The 24754-nt window shown below is 41.3% G+C and overlaps 1 protein-coding gene across 21 annotated transcripts in view; it reads left to right on the top strand.

The window, feature by feature from the left end:
• FNBP1 (formin binding protein 1) overlaps window positions 1-24754 on the top strand; it is a 148378-nt gene that overhangs the window by 119692 nt on the left and 3932 nt on the right. For 4 of the 21 annotated variants that reach the window (XM_074973965.1, XM_074973953.1, XM_074973959.1 and 1 more), the window contains 7 exons: window positions 2893-2976; window positions 6550-6564; window positions 11589-11698; window positions 15877-16009; window positions 17349-17470; window positions 18727-18866; window positions 19752-19930. In XM_074973965.1, coding sequence (XP_074830066.1) covers window positions 2893-2976; window positions 6550-6564; window positions 11589-11698; window positions 15877-16009; window positions 17349-17470; window positions 18727-18866; window positions 19752-19930 — 783 coding nt within the window. Of the gene's footprint in view, window positions 1-2892; window positions 2977-6549; window positions 6565-11588; window positions 11699-15876; window positions 16010-17348; window positions 17471-18726; window positions 18867-19751; window positions 19931-24754 lie in introns of those variants that run through there. The other 17 variants (XM_074973958.1, XM_074973963.1, XM_074973968.1 and 14 more) reach the window with 6 other exon arrangements.

Raw genomic sequence — 24754 nt, 5'->3', positions numbered from 1 at the left:
CTGCCCTCCCCCTATTCCTGCCAAATCAAACAGGACTTGAATTTGGCACATGAGGATGACCTCTGATGTTACACATATTGGACAGTGGTGTTACTGAAGGAATTTGGCAGGAGGAGATTGGGAGAAGCTGCCTATATTGAAGAAAGCTTTTACTGCTGCACCGATGAGAAAAGAAAATACAGGTGGAAAAGAAATATAGGAACCCTATAGGACAGTGCAATTTAGGGGATGTTTGGCAAAGCAAAAGTGTTTAACTGACCAAAATGTTTCATTAGAACTTGCTGTTGTTTATATACTCCCTCTGTTTGCTCAGACAGTATGCCCATCCTAGCAAAATATCTTGCAATAGAAATAGCCTCCATAGATGCCTAAATGTTACTGTAGATTCTTTAGTTAATCTAATCAATAAGGAACAGACTCTAAGAACATAAGAACGGCCCTGCTGGGTCAGACCAAAGGTCCATCTAGCCCAGTATCCTGTCTTCCAACAGTGGCCAATGCCAGATGCCCCAGAGGGAATGAACAGAACAGGTAATCATCAAACGATCCATTCCCGGTCGCCCATTCCCAGCTTCTGGCAAACAGGGGCTAGGGACACCATCCCAGCTAACAGCCATTGATGGACCTATCCTCAATGAGCTTATTTAGTTCTTTTTTGAACCCTGTTATAGTTTTGGCCTTCACAACATCCTCTGGCAAGGAGTTCCACAGGTTGACTGTGCATTGTGTGAAGAAATACTTCCTTTTGTTTGTTTTAAACTTGCTGCCTATTAATTTCATTTGGTGACCCCTAGTTCTTGTGTTATGAGAAGGAGTAAATAACGCTTCCTTATTTACTTTCTCCATACCAGTCATGATTTTATAGACCTGTATCATATCCCCCCCTTAGTAGTCTCTTTTCCAAGCTGAAAAGTCCCAGTCTTATTAATCTCTCCTCATATGGCAGCCGTTCCATAACGCTAATAATTTTTGTTGCTCTTTTCTGAATCTTTTCCAATTCCAATATATCTTTTTTGAGATGGGGCGACCACATCTGCACACAGTATTCAAGTACTCTGCCAGCTTTACTCATATTGACTCATATTGGTCCCTTAGGGCCCAATCCAACTCCCATTAAAATCAGTGGAAAGATCACCACTGACTTCACTGGGAGTTGGATCTGACCCATACTATATAAATACTCCCCTTAATTTCAGTGGGAGTAATTGCTTAGTAAGAGACTATTCAATTTGAGCAAGTTTGGTAGAATCTGGATCTAAACAACTTAGGTCAACAAATGCAAAATTGCACATGGTGTGAAATTCCTATGGTAATTGGCACTTTGCTATGCAAAAATAAATGAAAACCACACCATTACTACATAAATTCCAGGCATTCAGAATGGATTTGGCTGTTTAGTAAATTCTAGTGACTTCCATGTGTAATTTTTATTTAGCACAGGGTGTTGTTACGCAGCTCGGGGATGTGAAGAAATAATTCCTGAACTTAAAAAAGAAATAGCACAAAACTGTTAACAAATATTCAAAGAAACTATGTGAGATACCAATCCTACATTCAACCTGTTTTGAGTTAGGTCTCCAAACTGATGATTTCTTGAATCCTTCTCCTTGGGAAGAGGCAGAAGTCCATCCAATAATCAAGAGCAGACATTAGCTTAGTTCAAAGGATTTCAGTCAGCATCAATATGAAGGGTCACTGGCAACTTGAAATCCTAGTCAGTCTTTAAAAATTTAGTTAAAAGTTGTTGCAGGTGCCTGCATCCTGCAAATTTCTGTGGTTTTTGAATAATATTTTCCATAACATTTTTCTCTCTTCCTTTTTTCTCTGAAAGACCCACACAAATAGAAGAAATTGACAGATAGTACAGGAGAAACAGTGAAACTGATTTATACTAGGTGCTGTAATCAAACTAGAAATGGAGAAAGATTGTGTTTCTCTATTTTCTTTTAATTATAGTCATTTTAGATGTTATATGTAAAAATAATATTGTTTTTTTTTTTAAATCAGGCAGAACTATGGTCTTTAAGTTGACTGTGTCCCTTCAGGGAAGTTAGAGGGGCAAAAAAAGCATATGCAGAAAATAAGGAACCACTTATATAAGTCATAGTTTCATTTATGCTTGCTCTACATTTTCAAATTCCATTTTTAAGAGCATAAAAAAATCCAGTTCTTTGTTACTTGATATTAATTTTATGTTGTTTTATTTTACAATTGCTGAGTGGCAGTAACACAAGTTTTTTCATTTAAAAAGCAACTCTTTTAAACAAACAGAAAAATCCAGATTTTACATATATTACTGGGCTCAACCACATTCTGTTCTCCAGGCCATCCCAGTACAAATGAGAGGGGGATTTTGTGGTTTCTTTTCTAGTGGAAGTTGTTGACTTTATTACAACTTTTCTTTCCATTGCACCAGTTAATAAGTTTCCTTGATTGTTTTGTCTCGCCTCTGTGATATCCTGTTCATTAATGTGACACCTTAACTATCAGTCCGCCTGTACTAAATGTTTCTTCATTTTGGGTGATATGTAGAGTCAGCATACAAGAAAAGTAACTGCATCTCTTGCCCTTGGGAATGTTCATTATTTTAATACATACCCTGTGCCAAGACCAGTTTTTAAAAAAGCCTTAATTTAGTCTGGCCTGAACAAAGAATAGTTTCTAATTTGGCATGTTTAATCTAGTTTTTAAAAATATGATGCTTAGTTAATTTACCAAAAGAGAAAAAATCCCTCAGAAGTTATCTGGCATCTTGCAGGTTCCCACCATCACACTTAAATGCTAATTAAGCCCAGGGCTGTCTTTTTTGCTGTAGAAACAGTAAATGTTGAGGTGTCCTTGTTAGTCTCCTCTTTAACAAGTGTGTGTTTTCTCTTGCTGACTCACCGGCAGACTCACTCTTTGTATTTTCACAAAGAACTCATGAAGAGGACTTTAGGGAAACCCACGTGTGCCGTTGAGGCTAGGGACTATGTTGTAAGTTTGTGTATGGTGTGATCAACCCATACAGTTGCTGCACAGTCACTAACCCCACTTACAACACTGCAAAAGGGTGCTTCAGTGGAAATGAGGTTCGCAGAAGGCATAAGGAAACTACAAATTCATTGTGAGGAGAGCCATGACTTACTGATAGAAACAACTGATCCTGTGAAAGAGGTTGCAGCTGTCAGTACTGGAAAAGCTGGAATTGGCACAACTAACATGGTTAAACATGGGAAATTCAGACCACAATGGAACCTGCTTAAAGTGAGTTTAGCTGTCACAAACCTCTATAGGAAAGCATAATCCCAGACTATTTCAACTCATTGCAGTGTGCTAATTGCAAGACTGGTTAGACTTGTAGGCTGACCTCTGCTATACAGTGAGGTTTTTCTGTGTAAAGGTATTCTAAGAGGGTTCCACTCTATTTGTTAAGAATATTTTTGTGGTTCTTTGTAAATATAAGCCTGTCCATGCAGAATGGCAGTGCGTTCATGCTGTGGTATATACTGCACCTTTTCAACAGAGCTTTAACTTGCACTGCTACCACCACAGCTTCCCTGAACGTCACGTAACATTTGTGGTTCATGGGATCGAGAGCTGTGACTTCTAAACAAGATTCACGAAGCCAGACTGTAGAGGAGATTGTTGCAGGATCAAAGATAAAACATTTTAGCCTTTGATAAACCCGATGTCCGGTGATTTATTTCAATCCCCTGTCTTTTGTAAGTGAGGTTAGTGTCCGTGATTGTCCAATAACACATGGACTTGTTGGCTTTCGTGCTCTCTCATGTGTTATTGAAGCTTGTGGCTCTTAGGCTCTTCATTGTTCCCTGCAATGCTAAGTTAGACCTGTCTTAAAGGAACAGTTGCATGGGATTTGCTCATTACATTTTCTAGAAATGTCACTCTCTAATCATTTGAAGAAAAGTCCCCATTCTCACATGAACTGAGCAAATCTCTAACTGTGAAAACCCAACAGAATTGGCCAAACAAAAAAGCAGTCATTTAGTAACTACATTTAATACACATTTGTTTTCAGTCTTCTCAGATGTACAGCAATTGAGTTGCTGCCACATAATGTCAATGTTTTTCAAAACCAGAAAACTTGGAATCTGCTTTTAAATTCAGCATTTCATTGTTTTCATTTGATTTACAACCTATTAGAATCTCTACTGCTTTGTTATTCATGCTGTGCATAACAATGCCTGTTGTACATTTTTGGGGGTGTTATCAAATTTCTGGTTTTCATAATACTTAACAAACAACAACATATGAATTAGACATGCAATGTCTATTATTCCTTAACATTTGCTGAATTTACAGTAAAAGAATAGTTTTAATGCTAATGACTCTTTGGCCATAGTTTAGTCTTTAGAATGATTAGTGTTTACAATGTAGCGCATGTAGCAAACATTTGTGCATTATAGAGTGCTTTGTAGGTAAATATTTTTTCTGCATCATAACTGTTGTGTGTATTTGTGTACAAGGATCTCAACTTGTGCTGATCATGTCTATGCTAAAGTTCACAGGAATGCTAAAGCAATTATGAAAATAAGGGCTGCCTAGATTTGAATTTCTTCAGCAAGATATTTAGTCAGTTCCTCCTTTCATTTGTATAATTATTCCTCTTCTTTCAAAAATAGATGACTTTTGTTTGGTTATTTCAAAGGCCTCTTCATTTCTTGAGTTAGACTTCTCTAGGCTCTGGGGTTAGGGCCATGTTTTTATTTACTGGCTAACTTAACTGCAGGGGAAGCTAGTTGACCTGTTTCATTATCACAAAAATGCAATTCAGGATGGATCAATTCATGGGCAATATATCATTATTTGTTTTAAGACCACATTTTTTTTGAATGCTTGGCTTATTTTTATTTTAATATAAAATTAGACTCTGCCAAGTGACTGTAAATAACCTTTAGAGTTTCCTAAAGGTTAAAATGCAATGACAAAAAAAAGATGTGCTTAACTTGTGCTTCCACTGCCCTACCATTATTTTAGGTCCAGTCTTAGAGAACTGTGCTTGCCTAAAACTGGCACATCTGTTAGCTTATTAAAGATCAGAACACAATAACCAATGAACTTCCCAGTTTTCAATTGCATGCAACTTTTGAATGCAGAAGTGCACTGAAGTCTTAAATGATGGCTTAGCTCATGGTGTGAGCGGAGTGCCTGCCCTCCACGTTCCATCTGACTTTCTTTGCTTCAGCACAGAGTATATTTCAATGCATTTATACGTTCTAGGGGTTTGCTACATAGTTTGTGAATCCCAGCCATTACACCTGAGAGGCTTGCAACACAGTCAGAATGCAAGTTATCGGAGAATGAGGTGGGATGAGCTCTTGGGAAACAAAGTTGGATTCTTCCCTCCCTTCCAAGCAATAACCTTTAAAACCCAGTTTCTTGTATTAAACTACAGTTAAATCATGCCCCTAAGTCCAGTATGGAATGGTGCTGAAATACTACTTCGTATTCGGTGCAGCTCCTGGAAAGCACCCTGTGTTGCAGCTGTGACAGTGGCTTTGCAGCACTGTAACGAGGTACTGCAACACCATTTAAGAGAGCTGTATTTGTAAGTTTTGTAGGACAGGGACAAAACACTCATATGGCCTTTAATGCACAACACTCAGGCTCTTAATATCCAGGCTAATTGAATGATAACGTATTGGCTGTACATAAAGAAATATAGCAGCCTTTGAGGAAAGAGATTGTATATATCATATAAGGGACTTGCATATTGGTCAATAGCGTGGGCATGGAGATAAAAGTGAAAATCCTAAATGGAAATAATTGGGTAAAAAGAAGGGTAGAGATTTTTTTTTCTTTGCTGTGATCTTGTCAGACCTTATAATCTAAACAAGCTTGATTAGTAGTTGGATGGGAGACCTACAAGGTGCTGCAAGATGTGGTGTTGGTTATTACACAGAGGATACTTCCCTCTTAATTAATGCTCCAGCATGGTAGTAAGGGAATACTGTCTTTTGGGTGGAGACATGCAATCTAGGCCCTGACCACTTGGAATCATTAGAGATCCCATGGCATGTTTTACAGGAGGGGTCCAAGGGTTAGTCCCGATGTCCTGGCAGAATTTCAATTCCTTTTTATTTTCCACTTCCTGCCCTAAAGAGTTGTATAGCATGGCTGGCACCGGTGACGTGTGTTTCAGCGCCTCTTCAGCGTTGAGTGTGATAACCCACCTAATTATGTAAGTACTGTAAAGCACCAGTTTTGCTGAGTGCAAGGTGCAACTTAAAGGGGATATGCTATTGCTATCTTAGCGTTGAAGTCAGTCAGCCTGGGTCACGTTTTCACCTGCACTGCCAAAGCAAATATGCAAAGGTGTAACATGTTTTCCTTTTCCACTTCCACTGATGAAATGGCACCTGAATGGTAGTGTGTGGCCCATCTTGTGAACTTTTGCACAGATCTGTTACCCATTTTCACATCCCAACAGTGAGGAGAATACGTGTGTCGTTTTATTATAACAGTAGGACTGAAGAAATTCCTCTTCTACTGATGCGCTTGTTTTTTTTCTCTTTTTTCCTGTACTCCTACAATTCTTACATGAAGCTTTCTCTCAAGCTGGTAAGCACAATTATAGCATGTTTGTCCTGTGTTTTAACCACAGTTTTCTGTGTGTGTTTTTCTTTGTGTGCACTGTGACACCTACAACATGACTGAAATTAATTTTAAATTTGTTTCTTCTTTGTGTTTGCTTTGTTTGACATTTATCAGATAACTTTGAATACGCAGGTCTGGAATCTAATAGAGGTGATCAGAATTCAATCTTTCTAATAAGCTGCTAAAAATTAACTCTAATTTATAGTGTAGTTTATCCTTATTTTTTTGTAATCTAGGGCAGGGGTTCTCAAACTTCATTACACCATGACCCCCTTCTGACAACAAAAATTACTACATTACCTCAGGAGGGGGAACCAAAGCCTGAGCCCGCCCGAGTCCCACCTCCCTGGGTGGGGTGGGGAGCCCAAGGCTAGAGCCCCACCACCCTGGGCAGGGAGCGAGGGGGGAGGCAAAACCAAAGCCCAGGGCTTCAGCTCATGGCAGGGGGCCTGTAACCTGAGCCCCAATGACCACGGCTGAAGCCCTTGGGCATCAGCTTCGGCCCCGGGCGGTGGGTCTCGGGCTTCAGCCCCAGGCCCCAGCAAGTCTAAGCTAGTCCTGGCGACCCGATTAAAATGGGGTCCCAACCCACAGTTTGAGAACCGCTGATCTAGGGCTATAAAAGTGTAGCAAAAATTACACCAATCAGTTCTATTGCTGTACCTGAAATATACATGGAAGAATTAATGTTATAAGTGTCTCTACTGTGGCTGTGCTGTGGCCCTTTATACAGAGAAAAGTAAAAGCCTTTTATCCGACTGCAAGATGGTCATCAATTGTATGTTTTCCATGTTCAGGTACTAATAATCACTGGAAGTCTGAATCATTGTTACCTGCATTTTACAGCCCTATATAGTCCTCCAGAAAAACTAACAATGAAATTAATTAAAGTGAAATAAACCTTAACCAAGAAGGTTAACTCAGATTGATTTAAATTTGCAAATGAGCATGTCTATATGAATCGTAAATCTAGTCTTGGATACAACCGGAATGATAGCTTGAAATACGGTAAGAGAATGCATCGCAAAATTGAAAAGGGAAGGGGTAAGAGCACGTGTGAAAAGAAATGATGTGATGTTGTATTTTACATCCAAGACAGCATACTGTTAAGGCAGAGTTATCCGAACCTTGGTATGTTTTAGATAACTTCTCTTGGCTTTCTTGCCACACCTGATCCCAGCCAGAAGAATTCAATTTAAATAGTTTGCTGAATCATTTCAGGCCAACATGTAGGAGGGTACAAAGGACTGATTTAAGTTTTAGGAAGCCTCAAAGGATCTGCAGTAGCTCATTAGTGATGTTAGTTTGGGAGGTTTCCTTCTTCCGGTCAGTCAGGGTCTTTAAGTTTCTTTCATCCCATTATTCTGGTGTTCACCATTCTGCGCCAAGTCTCCCCAAAACGGGTGACTTCTGTCACAAGGCGAGAGACTTACTGGTGGCTTCCTCTAAGAATACCTATGCCATTAAGGTTTCTCACCTCCACTGCAATGCCTGCAGCAGGGTTTATGCATCTTCATGGGGATTTCAAGCACTTCTGTTCCACTGATGCAGTGCAAAGCATCACTTAATGTACACATTATCTTTCCAGACACAGTCCAAACCTAAATATTTCAGCCCCATGACAATCCCAAGGAAAAATGGCAGAGATCCAGTTACTTACAAACCCAGTTGCCCTTAGCTCTGTGTAGCTCAAAAGCTTGTCTCTCTCACCAACAGAAGTTGGTCCAGGAAAACAGATGACCTCACCCACCTTGTTTCTCCACCAAGCCACAGAGCTAGCAGCCATTGATGTTTATACAGAGTCCTTCCACTCATTCTGTTTGCTAGTCATATTACTAGTAAGCGGCTGATGCATTGTGTGTGACCTTTCTGTGCAGCAGCGTGTACTGTAAAGTATAGCCAACTTGCGCAAAAGGTTCTTGACTTGACCCTTTTGGGTCAGAAGTTGGAGCCTCCTTTTTGATGAGAAGTTACTCAGTGAATTCAGTGAGGGTTCTTTTTGAGTCTCAGGGATGCAGTTCTATGCCGCATTAATGCATTGGTCTGAAATATTGTCTACTAGTGCCCACCGTATTGCTAATCCTGCTGTGCTTGGATCCTGCAAGTGTGGGCCTCAGTTTCTGGATGAGGAGGGTTTCAGAATTAAACCCCCATGTTAAAAGGGCTTTTCCCTTTTCAATTAAGTGCTTTTGTGACTTCCAGTTAAGGTATCATTGGGGGGAGTCTGTTGCATGTGCGTATCCTCTAAGTAGTGTGTTTTTGTAGCCTTTCATGTAGCTACATATCCTTCCCGTCCTCCAAACAACCCCAGACTCTTCAGCTTGATATGTACCAAGATATGTACATCTTTAATTATCTTATTCCATTGGCAAAATACATGGACCTCTTGTAATGCCTGTACCGGGGATGGGGAATATTTTAAAGAAAATGACATTTGCATGAACAAGAGTAAATGAAAACAGACCTCTCCTGTAGCATGAAGAGTCTAATGATGTGGTGGAGGTAATAAATCAAATCTGTCCAGGATTACAGGGTGTGGCATGAGATTTTGGAATGTACCATATTTTAGCTAACTGGTAAAACCATTGTTATTTCCTGCATTCACATTCATTTTGCCTTCTAATCCTTTCATAAAATGGAAATATTTTTTGAAGTGGACTTAAATTCCACTAAAGAGACCAAGCCCAGGGATATGGGAGATCATTGTCCCTTTAAGTGAGAGTGCTGTTGTGCCAGTTTTCCTTAATGACCTGTTCAGTGTATGTTACGCTCCCACTCCTACTAGGGCTGGGGGGAGCGCAAGGTGACCCATTATAACTGCCCTCCGCTCCCTTCCTACACACACAGGCTCTGTCTAGAACACAGCACTCGCTACAACTCGGAAAAAGCAGGCTGTCTTGGAGAACCCAGCCAGTGCACAGCTGAAAAGGTCCGTGTGCTGCTTTTGAGGCAAAGTATTTGCTGAATCACACTCTTCTGAGGAAAGCATTTGGCATTTTAACACAATCCACCTAGCAACTTCGATCACAAGCCATCAGTAAGCTGCTTGGCCAGCTGAACTTTGTCTGGATTTGCATTTGCATGGTCGGCTTTCCCTCCCCCCAACCCCAATATCCCTTTGTATGAAGGAACTGTTGGCATTACGTTTGTGAAATCCTCTGTATAAATTCAGGTTAGTAATTTAGATTAGGGTAAAGCTAGTTTATTAATATTGAGATGTCCTCAGCCTCATTCACCATAACCCCTCCACTCATCTCCCTGCCAGAGAAAGCAGGGACTGCCATAAAAAAAATCATAAAGGCTCGGAAACTCACTGCATATGTTTTATCTACTCTATAAATCCTGTGCTGCCAGGAAGGGGAGCAGCAGTCTGAAGGCAGACGGGGTATTTTGTTTCAGACAAAATCAGAAACAGATGAGAGATGGGAGGCCTGATTCTCCTCCCTCTTGTTCTGGTTTTTTTGATAGTATAACTCCGTGACTCTAATGGAATTACTCCTGATTTAAACCAGTGTAAGCGAGAGGAGAACCAGACCCGCTGGATGGTTCAGGGATTCAACATATGGTGCATCCATCGTGAACCACTGGAAAGAATACAGTATGGTTATAAATTGTATGCATAGCCCCAAAGGTAAAATTTCTATAGTGTGAGTGAGTGCAAGAGAGTCTTAACATCAGAGAGCACTTCTAAGGGAGTGGGAAATGGTTTACCCATTTTATCAAGGTTACTTCTATGGCACTAGCACCCACAATCTCCATGTTGCCAGAGGAAGCCATATCCTGGCTGTGGGTTTGCAGTTTACAGTTGCGCAGGTGAAACGGAACCACAGCATGAGAGTAAAAGCTTGCAAGTGCTTCCAGTGAGGATGACATCTGCAGCACAGCAGGGGAAGGCAGGAAAGATTGGGCCTCCGTAGAGAATAGAACTCTGTTAGATAAAATCCAGTGTGGTGTTAAATCAGGATGGAAACAGATTCACAACTTCTAGCACTGGGCTTCCATGTTTCTTGGCTGGCAGTCTTCTGCTGTCTGTTTTCTATGGCTGTGCCATCTGTGGCTCAGGAATGACACTCTTGTTAGGTGTTTTTCAGATAATTTCCCCTAATTCCATGTGGTGAGAAGGGCTTTACGCTGATGGTGAAATTCAACCCTGTGCAAGTATCTGGCACCAGGGCCATGCTGCACATGAGGGATCTAAGTGATGACAAGGCCTTGTACTGTTACTCTGGGAAGGGTAAATTTTGCCCCGTGTGAACTTCCACATAGCTAATAGAATTGGTGCAGTCATCTTTTTTTCTTATAAAAGCAATAAACTATTAGTATGTAAATAACATACAAGTAATGGAAGAAGTTCATGCAAATTACATATGTTTATGTTGCATCTTAATTAGGGAAAATTCCAGGTTCATTTTTATTTGTCCACTTAAAAATGTCCTGAGTGCCCACTGCATCTGGGCACTAGAGAGCTATAAATTAAACAGGCCTGTAAAAGCTACCCTCTTGTGGCAGCCAAATAAACCACCGTGCATGAGATCAATAGCGATACTCAACTGCCAAGCTAAAAATAGCTCAGCAGTGACCGTTTGTAGTCAGAAACGGGCTGGGCTGAATAAGTGCATCTTGCGTGAAGTCCTAATGGGTGTGAAACTCTGACCATGGCAAACAGCAGGAGGAAGGGAGCAAGTTTCATGAGAGAAAGACCTCTGTGCTTAGTGTCCCGCTGCTGGCTCTAGAAAGGTTGACCCTAGTCAATGGCACCAGAGTTCCCCAGCTGATTTCAACTGTTGTTTTGGGATGTTTTTCAAGTATCCACATCCCAAACTATTCAAGGCTTTAGGGATCTAAAAATAAAGCATGCAAATGCTTCACACCATGGTGATTTTGCACAGATTTTCCTGTGGGGTGTTTTCAAAGTAGAATTTTGAAGGATGGACGAGAATTTTTTAGTCTCTCATTTGCCTTTTTCTTTCCTCCTACTCTGTGTGTAGGGGGGAGGACCAGAGGACTTCAGCAATCTCCCACCTGAGCAAAGAAGAAAGAAACTCCAGCAAAAGGTTGATGAGCTAAACAAAGACATTCAGAAGGAGATGGATCAAAGGTAGGCCTAACGATACAATAAAGAATTCGAGAAAGGCTTTCATTTAGCAGAACAGTAGTGTCTGAAACATCACTAGTAAGCTGTTTCTTTCACAAGCAACAAATAAGAACAAGATAGTAAGTCATGCCCTGTGAATCACTATTTGATATGATGCTCTTGGAATAGAAGATGTAAAGGGCACTAGATGACTAAAAACAGCCAGGAGACTAGCTAAAATTCCCCTGTGGTCTAAGTTCTGAAGTTAATTGTCCTTCCCTGTAGGTCTAAATTAAACAAAAAGAGCAGAAGGAAGCGTTGCTCATTATCTATCCCACCCACTTTTGCAGTGCATTCCACCACTGCTGTATCAGGATACTAAGGCAAAAGCACAAAAATCTCAGTGACTTGGGTAGGTGGTGCCACCACAGACAGTTTTTCTTTCTTTCTGGCAGTCTTTTTAAGTTGAGCAATCATGTACTTCTGAGCCAGGCTGGAGGCATAGATACTTTTGTATTTGCCTCTGACTATGAATCAGCCCCAGTATTTTAATACAGGATCCATCTCTCTTCAGTTAGCCAAACCACCATGTCTTTCAGGACTACTGAAATCACAGATCCCTCAGCACTGAGCAGGTGGCTTATTGTAAATATTATCAAGCCTGTGTACGGCAACCTTGGAAGCTTTCCATTTCTGGCATCTTGTTATTGCTCATGAGTTTAGGATTATAACAGAGATGGAAAACACTTCCTAGATTATCAAACACGTTCCCCTGTAATGCAAGATACAGTCCTCCAATAGAGGGAAAATCCAATATTAACCTAGTACTGTATAGTCACTTGAGACTTAGCCAAAAGCTTTTGTACTTTTTAGGCTTAGGAATCACATGCACTAGGGAGATTCCTAATAACACAACCTGTTATCCGCAGGGCTGTGTTGACAAAAGTGTGAGATTGTTCATCAGTGCCCATTTTAAAAGTCTCTGTGCTCTCCGGTGTCCATTTCCTGGAAGCAGAAGAGCTAATGATTCTTGCACTTTTGCAGATTTGTTATTAGGAGACTTCATTTGTTATCCTACTTGAGAAGCAAGCACTTCAAGTGACTCCATTTATATTGATCGGTTCTGGCCGCTTGTATTTGCAGCTTCCTATGTTCATTCACATCTTGGGCTAGGATTGGCCCTTTAATTGTGCCTTTTAACCAGTGTCGTTTTTGTTTTCACAAAAAAAGTGTTTAACTTTGATCTGATAACCCTGTTAAAAATCAGTCCACATCTTAGTTGTATAAGTTATGTGGGGATGTTAATTCCTATTTCATATCAGAAATCGGAAATAAGACAGGAGGCCTATAGGTAGCTGTTTACTTTTGTTTCACATGTTCCCTTTATATAATACGGTAGCTATAGTTTTTCTCCTTGAATAGATTTCCCTTTCCCCTTAATTTTCTTTAACTGATTTCAGTGTCACCTAATATTAAGATCATACATGAAATCAGTGCAGAGTGAGGACTACATTAGACAGAGATATAAGATTGGTGAGCAAGGTACAGCAACAGTCAGAGACACACAGAATGAATAAAAAAAACATGAGTTAAAATTTGAAATAATGCCCCTTAAGGCTCCAGTCACAGAACAATCCCACTTCCTTGCCACCCACTCCTTTTCCCAGTTTCTCCATGCACAAAGCAAAAGCAGACACAGGGCTGCCATTGTCAAAGATTTTGTGGGAACCTCTCAAATAAAAAGAGTTATAACTTGGATCGTGGGACTTTGATTCAAGTAATCCCTGAAGCAATGCTGAAGAATCGCACCAGTAATGAGAACTCGGCTCATAAATCAACTCATTTCTGAATCCTAAAATGTTTCTTGTTCTGCAGAGAAAATCTCTTAAAATTCATCCTCAACCTGCCTCAGGTCAGGTGCAACACATTGCCATGAAAGTTGACTCTGCGGGACATGCCTTCTAGTTGAGCACAGGACAGCCGTGTAGCGTGTTAATGTTGGCTTTGTGAGATCAGATTCCTGATATTGTGCTTCAAAAGCACCATCACTGAGATCCTAGGTATTTGGCACCTGAGTTGATATGAAATGTGTAGCCTTTAACACAATCTCAAAATGCGGCATAACTTAACTAGACATAGTGTCACATCATGACCTAAGGTCCATCTGTTGTACACTGTTAACAAGCCAAACGATCTGAATTTAGTTTTAGTCTGAACAATGGAGCAATGTGAAATAAACTGATCAGCAGGGATCCTAGAAATCCATTTGCCCCTGAAAAACGCAAAAAAATGCAGAAGTTGTCTTTTTACAAAAAATCTTCAGTATTTACATTTTGGGAAAAAATAAAAACATATACAGTAAAACCCACGCCATCAGCGTGCACGCAGGAATATGGGAAATTGACGCTTCAGCTCCAGGCAGTGGGACTCGGGCCGCCAGCCTTGGGCGGCAGGGCTTGGGCTACAGATTTCATTTTAATTGTGGAAAAATGCAGATTTTTATGGGTTTTTTTTATCAGAGAATTTTGGGGTTTTTATCATGGAAAACAAGGATTCCTGCTATCAGGAGCAAATTATGTTGCATATTCTTAAGGTGAACACAATGCAGTAGGCAGAGCGAGAGTTTCTGGTTAGCACTCCATTATGGTACTGGAATGCCCACATCCCAGCCTTTAGCCTATTCTCTAGGATGGCATTCAGCCCAGGATGTGGAGAGATGATATAAGCACTTTAATATGTCCATAAGACTGGGAAGATATTTATCTAGCGCGAGGTGGGCAAACTAATCTGGCCCTTGAGCTCCTACTGGGCAGTGGGGTCCAGGACTTTTCCCACTCCAGCCGAGGAGCAGGGTCAGGGGCTTGCCCTACTCTGCACGGCTCCCAGAAGCAGTGGCATGTCCCCGCTTTGGCTCCTATGTGGAGGGGCAGCCAGGGGGCTTTGCATGGTGCCCCTACCCCAAGTGCCACCCCCACAGCTCCCATTGGCCACAGTTGCGGGCCAATGGGAGCTACGGGGGCGGCGCTTGAGGCAGGGGCAGCGTGCGGCACCCCCTGGCTGCCCTTCCGCATAGGAGCCAGAGGGGGGACTTGCTGCTGCTTCCGGGAGCTGCTTGAGGTAAGCGCCGCCCAGAGCCTGCACCCCTTACCCCCTCCCGCACCCCAATCCCCAATTTTGTGAGCATTCATGGCCCGCCATACAATTTCCATACACAGATGTAGCCCTCGGAACAAAAAGTTTGCCCACCCCAATCTAGCGAGTTCAGAGGCCATTCTTTGTGGGGGAGAGCGGGGTGGAGAGCTGTGGGTGTGAATGAAAGACAATTCCACACCTTGACTCTCCCTATATCCTAACCCAAGAATACAGTCACCTTTCCTCGGATTAGTTGGATGCCCAATTCCCATTCATTTTCATCTAAATCTAATCCTGCCTGTTTACACTGACTCAGTACCTTTCTTGTGCCACTCTTGGAAATGATTTGCTTGTAGAGCTAATTCTGCCACTTTAGTTACACTGAAAAAACCCCATGGGCTATTTGTGGAGTAAGGCTTAACATGACAACGGGTATGTCTTCACTAACCGCTGGATTGGCGGGCAGCAATCGATCCAGCGGGGATCAATTTATCAGGTCTAGCTTAGACGCGATAACTCGACCGCCAAGTGTTCTCCTTTCGACTCCTGTACTCCAGCGCCATGAGAGGTGCAGGCAGAGTCGACAGTGGAGCGGTAGCAGTCGACTCACCACGGTGAAGACACCACGGTAAGTCGATCTAAGTACGTCGACTTCAGCTACGTTATTCACGTAGCTGAAGTTGCGTAACTTAGATCAATCCCCCCCACTAGGGTAGACCAGGGCTAAGGGTGGAAGAATCCCGCTTATACACAGTGCAATGTCTCAAGTCTTACAAATTGTTGCTAAAGGCTATTCCCAGGTCTTGCAATGCCTGATAGTTTATAAACTCTCTTCCATGCAGACAACTTTGATACATTAAGGAGAGATCTTTAATTAGTAAATGGGTGGCACTAAACAAAACAAAAGCCCTGGCATAGTTTCTCCCCACACTTTGTTACACCTGTAGCCCGTTGTGCTTGAACCATAAACACAGAATGATTGCTCTGGAACTTTTTGGTTTCTCCAGAAGGATTTACACACCCAGCTGCTGCCTGACTTACTGGTGTTGCATTTTCCTTATTTCTCACAGAGATGCCTTAACAAAAATGAAAGATGTCTACATCAAGAACCCGCAGATGGGAGATGCAGCCAGTGTGGATCACAAATTAGCTGAACTGGGACAAAATATGGAAAAGTTGCGACTAGAGGCCCAGAAATTTGAGGTCTGGAAGGGGTTTAAGTACTAATGCACTTTCATGATGGTAGCTTTAAATAAATAGGCTCTGATTCAGGAAAACATTTAAGTGCATGCTTAACAGGGATGGATTTAAGTAAGTGCCTATAGTCAGGCAGTATTTAAATATGTTGTTGAAGTGGAGCCTTACAGCCACCTTTTAGCATAAATATGTCCTGGATCCTTCATCTGCAGTTGTCAGATTTTTCTGTAATTTGTCACAGAAAATGGCTTATGTAGATCAGGGGAATGCAGGAGAATGCCCTGAAATGCTCTGGTACTCTTGCATTTGCAACAATATCAGGTTTTAAATGCCTCTCCGAAGACATAGATACCAGGTGAGAGCTCAGAAAAACTCCACTTTATTCTTTTCACACCCGAAGGTGCGTTTTGCCAGTCTGATATCTGCTGATGGTAAAAACTGATGGGCACGAAAAGCTTCATCTCCAGCCAACCCCCACCCAGATCTCATGGGAATCCAAAACAGGATTAAAAAAATCAATTGTGAAACACATTATTGTCTAAAGAAGCTGCTATGGTAAATGTGAAGAGGATCTATGGACAGAGCTATCTAAATGTCTGAGAGCTGGACAGAAACCATGAGATGAGCACATTTTAAGGAACAATCTCTGCTGTCAACAGAAAGCATTTTAAAGATACAAAGACTCTAAAGTATGACTAATAGTTGGAATAACTGAACCCATTATAAACAAAAACTATTGTAATTACACCAGAAGTAAGGACAGGGAAGGACTACATTCCATGCGCTATAGATTATGTTGTGGATTTAAACGCACACAGCCAATTAATTCTGGATGCTTGTCACATCTGTTTGCCTTACTCTCCATTGCTTGTGAGGCCCCTTTGAAAGCTGACAGCTTTTCCTTTCCTTCCAACTATTGTGCTTTTCCATTTGGCCAATAAGGGATTTATTTTTGGTGCTTCTATGTTTCTGAAATTATCATGGCTTCCTTCTGTTTACCTCATTGTTCCTAGACCAGCAGCACTTCAGCCCAGCTCCAGTAAACTCCTGCTGCTAAGCCAGCAGGGGTGTGACTCATGCAGTGTTTTGAATCAGCCTATACATTTTTGGCAACATTACTATTTTTAAATATAGATTTAGAATGCAGAATCTACTCCCCTTCACCTCAGATGACAGCAGTTTGAAGCTAAATTTAAGTGTGTTTATAGTAGTTGACAGTTTGCCTGTAGTTTGGTGGTTCAAGTGATAGGTATATCTCCCAAGGGGCAAAGTAAGAGCAAACTCTGTCCCTTGGCTATCTGGTGCATTAAAGAGGCATATGAAACCCGTTGCTTTCTGTTTGCAGGGTTGGCTGGCTGAAGTTGAAGGCAGGCTACCTGTGCGGACTGAACAGACCAGACGGCAGAGTGGAATGTATGACACCCAGAACACTTCAGCCGTCAGTAACTGTGCACAGGACCGGGAGAGGTACAGTATCTGTACAGAGCTGTCCAGACTAGCTTGCTAGTTACTGTTCCACCTCCCTTGGTTTCATTAGCGGCAAATTCTTCTTTACAAGGTGCTGCCATTCTTCAACAATAGATGTGTAAATCTTGCATGCAACAAGCCTAATCCATGATGAGACTGCAAGCTGCCACTCTGAGAAAATAATTCCTTACTTTGATGCAGAAAATTCTAATTTGCCACAGCAAAAATTGGGGAAATGCAAAGAGAGTGAGTGTTTTCCAGGAATAATATTAACAGGTCTAAAGCCCTGTCTGGTTCTGTCACTTGCAAACATGCACACAGGGTAAAATTCATTCCTGTGCAGAGTTAGCACAAGACCTGTTGACCAGTCATGTCTCATTTAGGACATTAAGTGGGATGTAAGTGATTCGTAGGTGTCATGCTGGCCCTCTGAATAGATGTGAATTTCGCCCCTGCAAAGCAGATTGAAGACTGGGGCCACTTTCTGTACTGTTATGCCAGTGCAAATCCAGAGAACTCCCACTGACTTCTATGGGGTTCCTCTGGATTTATATGCAAGAAGACAAAGATATTGTGTGGGATGGGTACCAGCTGCAACACTCTGGATGGAATCCCATCTTTTCCTAGTAAAGACCCCTCCAAACCTCTTGGGAATGGAAAATTGGACTGCAAATCTTGTGTGAGCTGGTTGTCTCAGGAAACTTCTAATCCTGGCTGCACTGGAACTATTGCATGTCACTTGTTCAGTGCATATAATGTTTTCGACATTACACACCACTATAGAGGTATCTCCTAATGGAAATAACCCTGAAAACTAGAAAGGGAAATATCCAGGTGCCCAAAAACTCTGGGAGTGCCCAAAATCCTAGGCCCATCTTCCAGTGTGCAAAGGATACTGAGCAATACACCCCCCTTGTATTTCTTTTGGAACAGCCCTTCTGAACATGCAGCAAGCCCTTTTGCAGTAGCATAAAGAACTACTACATTGGCCATTGTGAAAGGTAGGTGAGAGAGATGCATTTGAGAGGCCTTGGCAGGAGGAGTTGACTGAACTGACTTCCCCTATCGTGCTGGAAATGCAGTGACTGACAAAGGCACATTCTGACGATGTATCTAAATTACCAAGTTGGCCCTAACTGCAGCCACTCACTGGCCTTCAGCTTTCCGCAGCTGAGTATTTCCGGCAGGTGCATGTTCCTTGTCACGCTGCTCCTGAGGCTGGTTGCTATAGTTGCCGTATATTTTCCTTTCTTGAGCAGCCCAGATGGCAGTTACACAGAGGAGCAAAGTCAGGAGAGTGAAATGAAGGTGCCAGTGACAGAGTTTGATGACGAGTTTGATGACGAAGAACCACTTCCAACCATAGGAACCTGTAAAGCTCTCTATACATTTGAAGGTACCACTAACCCTCTGCTTCCATTTCACTTCTTCTCTATTACTTATTTATATTACAAGTAGCCTCCAGAGGCCCCCGTTGTGCTATGCACTGTTCACATATAGAGTAAGAGACAGTTCCTGTCATGAAGAGCAGAAATGGATGTAACATGGTGGCTTGTCCTGCCAGAGCTGGAGGGCCTGGAGAGATCAGGTGATTCCCCTAAAAGAGCCTCTGGAAGCTGCAGCAAGGTGGGATGCTCAGGGGGAGCAGAGAATGCTAGGAGTGAGCAGGCTCCAGCAGAGTCCTAGGATTTGGAGCTAAGACTCCAGCAATTTTGATGGTTGCAAAAGTTGATCCAAATTATTTCCCAAGCTCTTTGCAGAGTACTGGATAGTTTGTTGGGGAGAGTGGTATTAAATGAGCTGTTCAGCGTACAAGGAATAGATTTTATGCAAGGATTATTTAATTTACAAGTACCATATTCAGCTGTAGACTAGATGAACAGACCCTCCTATCATTGCCAGACACAAGGGCTAGTAAATTTACTCTGCGTGTGGTAAATAAACATACTGGCCTTTAGCAGCTGCATCTCAGCGCAATAACAGCAAAGGCTAAATATTCAATACTAATTAAAAGATATTCAGTGGAGGCCCAATTTCATGGCGCACTTGTGTCTACTTGTTGATTTGTACTGAAATTTTCTATTACAGGTCTGATGTCAGGGTCGCATTCTTCTGGTTCTTTGAATACATGCTGTTCTCTCCCAATTATTGCTGTCTTATTCATGCTGCTCATGCTTAAAGGAGGGTATATTTCAGTACCATTGCTGAGTTTGCCACAATCGGGTCTGTATGTTCTCCTGTGGACAGGAAATCCTAAACTACTGTATACTCTGTATCTCAGGTCAGAATGAAGGCACAATTTCAGTAACAGAAGGTGAAATGCTCTATGTAATAGAGGAAGACAAAGGCGATGGGTGGACGCGAATCCGGAGGAATGAAGATGAGGAAGGTTATGTCCCGACATCCTATGTCGAAGTCTATTTGGACAAAAATGCCAAAGGTGCTATGACTTACATTTAATATCCTTTTTATTACTTTGCTTGCTTTCACAGGGACATCTCACCCTGAAACTGTTCTATGATGCAGATGGAGCCTTTTAAAGGACTACATAATGCCACAAAGTGCATTATTTCATACTCTTAACTAACAGACTCCTATGACTTTATACACTGTGATTTAGATTGGTCCGATAAGAAGATACTGAGTGGGATAAAACTGTTACAATAGGGGGATACCCAGCCTTCTCTGGCTGAGCCAGCCTTCCGTGGATAGAGCTCAGTTCCTGCCGATATACCACCCAGTTCAAGGTGGGGAATATAAGGCCATTCTGAGTAACTGTGTGTCTTCTCTAGCTATCCAGCTGATACTTCATAGTGACATTTCAGCCATAGTCAGGAGTATGCTATTTGTTGCAAACTGACTCTGTGAAATGTTATACATAAAATAATTAGGGTGCTGTTTGTCTTTCAATGTGGCAGCTTTTCAGAGCCTAATCTACTCTCTGTGGGCCATGTAAATGGAGGCAGGGATCATAATTTAGTTTGTTAGTATTTATGGGAAGGAGAAGCGTGTCTATCGAAAATGTAACCACAAAATACCCCACCATCCTTGGTAGATCAAGAGAATGGTGGTATTCACTCGAATTCCCCTCTCCATCGTTGCAGTTCAGAACATTCTCTTTCAGGCATATGTTGTTACTACCGATGCACGGCACAGTTAGCTATTTCATCCTCTGCTCCACGTACAATCAATGGAATATTTCAGAGCCTGGATTCATTCCTTTTGTTGTTCTGTTTCCCTTGTTGCTATTTACCCCTCATGACTGAGCGTCTGTGTTGTGTAAGTGAAAAGCATGTGCATGTAATCAGGGTATGTGTCTGCTGCTCCCTGCAAGTATCTCCCTGTTGATTGAGTCCAGTGAGCAAACAAAGAGGTTCCATCGCTGCGGGAGTGACATCCTGTTTCAAATCAGGAAGATTTTGAAGTTCACTGTTAAATAGTGCATGGATTTTTCAATCATTTAATCCTGTAAGTTGTCATCTTCTTTCATAGAGTCTAAGCATTCTCTGTGCACCAAGTCTTTTTGTCCCTTTTAAAAGGGAGATGTAACTGTCATGCTGGACTTCAGGCAATAGAAATAGAGACGCTTCCTGCACAAAATCACACAACTTTATTAATTCACTTTTCTTTGGTTCAGTATTAAGCAATGCAGTACCATGCATGTCCTTTTGAAATGACAGCCTGGATTATTGTTTGATCTTGCCATAATCCAGAGGTCTTCTGTTTGCACTGGCAAAGATAGGATCAGTTGGATCCCTTCCTTCGCCAAGATAGTCTGTGCGGAAAACTCAGCATCCTGGATCTTCTCATTACCCTTGTAAAGTGGTATACAACTGAACGAAAGTACTGCCTATTCCATATATAGGGAAGGGCAGAAAGCTCAGCATCAGATATTCCATCATTACCCTTGTGCTGTCTGGTATGGAGACTACCTGCAAGCAGTGCCTGCTCCATGCACAGTGGTTGTTGCAAGTCCAGGCTTAATTTTTGCAAAATTCCCTGTTGTCCAACAGGGCCAACAGAAACTGATAAGTTACTACATTTAAAAAACCCACCTTGAAATAACAATTGTTCACCCCTCCCCTTGAATACTCTGACATGCGTAGACATCAGCAGAGCAGTTTGTGAAGTCAGCTGCTCAGGAGCAGAGCAGCAGGCTTGGTGGGATATGCCTCAGAGCATAACTATGTGTCTAAGGACAGGGTGAAACACCTATATTGACTGAAACCAGCAAAAGGAAGAACCTTGTTAATAAAGGCTGCCACTTTGTCCTTAGCTCACCCCAATGTATGAGGCTATTGAAGGGATCCCCCGGTCCTAGGACACAGTTGGCACCTAGCAAAGGATCTAGTACACTGGTGGCATTGTGCAAATAGTAATAATAACCCTGTATCATCTTGCCTATCATGTGGGCAGTGTGCTACACAGGAATTATCCCATGGCCATTTGTTTGACTCAAATTTTTTAAGTTTCCTTGTTTTTTTTTTCTAATGATCTTTGAGTGTTTTCTGTAAAGAAAATAGACATGCAGTTTCAATAAATACAGTACAAAGTCATGTGCAGATAAACAAGCTGTAATATGCAGTAAAAGTACAATTTAAGGCCCATATCCTCAGAGACATTTAAGCTTCTAACATCCAGTGGTTTCAATGGAAGTCAGGAGCCTAAACACCTTGGAGGATCTGGGCTTAATTCATTTCCTTGATTTGGTTAAAATCTATAAAAAGAACCTCCCTTAAAAATGGTTGTTAAGATATCAAACTTAAGTGTTTCAAGGAACTTTCAGTAGGTTTAAAAAACAAAGCAGGCCCACTAGACTTGGGGTAATATCTCATATGGATCTGATACTATATCAGTGGAAGCATTTGCATTTGTCCATTGAAGAAGAATTAAAATGAAAAATACAACTGACCCATAAACTAAAGTCCTTACAAGTTTTTGCAGCATTTTTCTTCTTGTGCATAAGGCGAATGGGTAGCAAATACCGCTAAATGTTAGTTAAACAAAGTGAAATTAGGCTGATTTCACACCAAATGAGTAAATTTTGTTACACCTACAGCTAACAGACTGGGAACCTGAAAAAGGCCCAATTCTGTGACCCTTACACAAATAGCCCCATTGAACTCAATGGGACTGCTTGTGTGAGTAAGGGCTATTTACTAAGTTTAAAATGGTAGCCAGCAAAAGAAAGTTGAGCAAACCCTATGTCAAAAAGAACAGTCATGTTTATCTTGTTTGCTTTTTCCAGATGTGTACCACTTCAGAAAATCCCTGAGTAGGTTTGCATAGGCCTGTTCTCCTTTTGTTCTGCTGATTTGATTCTTCAGTTATTTTAAGAGGTGTATTTCAGAAGGTTTTCTTTAAAAGAGATGAATGCACGTGCCCTGTCAATGAATGACCATTTGTTATGTGCAGTTCATTCAGCCCTTAAAACTAAAGGCTCATCATTTCCAGTGAGGGTTTTGGCTCAGTTCTGTGGAATAGTTGTAGACAATATTCCCATCCCTCTGTAATATAATTTAAAAGAATGATACACAGTAATCCATTTTCCTTGTGGTGCACACATGCAGCTTCCGTTAATGCTAGATACTTAGATGTGCAAACTAGGAGTTGAATATATTGGCTATAAACCCCCATGTTTCAGGGATTCTTATTGGGGGGTCAGGAATAAAATTCCTCTTTTGGAAGGTTATCCTGTAACTGCCTGCTGCACGGTTTCTTGCACCTTCTTCTGAAGTATCTGGAACTATTGGATACTAGACTAGTAGGACCTCTGGTCTGATCCAGTCCGGCAATTCCTGCATTTTTAGAAATTGTACCTCCTAGTCCACTTAGGAGCAAAACTGTCTTTCTCTGAGTAATGCTGTGAGATAAAGATTGATAATCAAAAGAAGTTACATAAAATTACCCTCTTAATATTAGAGTAATTTCCCGCTGCTCCCAACAAACATGCCCTGTTCACTTCCTCTAGAAATATTGGCTGTTTGAATGACGCACAATGAACAGAGCCTGTTTCAGAGGTTTTATTTCTTGAAACAAATGCTGGGGCCACAGTCTGATTAGTATTTCAGTCGCCTTGCTACTGTTGGTTCCACTCTCCCCACTGTATGTATATAAATCGATCGACAGCTCTAGGAGTCTGGCTTGGTTGCAGCTCTGCTGTTCGTTCACCACAACTGTAACCCAGGTTCTTGATTTTTTTTTTTTTTTTTTAACCACACCGAGGCGCTTTTTATCTAGGCTATACAATATGATTTCTTAACGCTTGCCAAAATATTTAGGAGACAGTAATTATGAACCAGACTATAACATCTTTTTTAGTTTAATTCCTTTTGTTAAATATATGTCCATAGTGCTCCCCATAAAAAGAATAATTTGTATATAATGTAATTTAATAACTAAAGGTACTTGAATTTTGATTTTTATATATATATATTAAAAGCGGTTTTATTTGCTGTTCTATTGTTTAACCCAATCTTTGTTTTGATAACCATTGAGTAAGACAAAATCTTGTTAAGTCGATAACTTTTTTGTGTGTTTCCTGCTGCCTGCTTCTGATGGGACTTTTATAGAAACTTCTGTTCTGTGTTAAAGTTTGTTACATCTGGTCAATATGATTGTTCCTTTTCTATTCTTATTCTTTAAAGAAAACTCATCTACTGGGTGAGGGTCTCTCCCCGTAGTTAGCTGTACTATCATCTCTTCCTCTAATAAACGTATTTTCTCATTCTTGTGGGGTTTTCTAATGATTATTCACATAAGCGGATTACCTGCTCTGATGCAAAACAAATGGTCCAAACCCTCCCTTTGTCTACTGCTGACTCAGAAAAGCACTTCATTAACAGTAAGGATGTGATTACATTTTAAGAAAGAGCTCACACTGCAGTGTGGTTAATATGTTACCTTTCTCTTCTTCTTTTTCCTTTTCTTTATGAAAATTAGAGACAGGCCTGAACCATAATTTCAAATTCAAATGTGCTCCCATATATGGGGGAATTCATCCTTTGTCCTTCCGTCTAATGGGCCAAACCAAAAACCCTGGAACAGAACACCCTTGAACTTTGGGGACAATTTGGGTCTGGGCCAGAAGTATGTGCTTACAAGAATGTAACTTCCCATATGTTTATGAGCTAGGAATGTTTACATCCCTCCTGTTTCTTTCTTGACTTCCCATCAAGATGAAGGGTCTTCATTGTTTATTACTTGATGAACAATCAGCTTTCTTTGGATGAGTGTATTCTAATCACTGCAAAATACCTTACCCAGATATAAAAATGTTTACCC

The sequence above is a fragment of the Natator depressus genome, chromosome 16 (assembly GCF_965152275.1).
Source record: "Natator depressus isolate rNatDep1 chromosome 16, rNatDep2.hap1, whole genome shotgun sequence".
NCBI classification, from domain to species: Eukaryota; Metazoa; Chordata; order Testudines; family Cheloniidae; genus Natator; species Natator depressus.
This window is presented reverse-complemented; position numbering and strand designations above follow the sequence as displayed.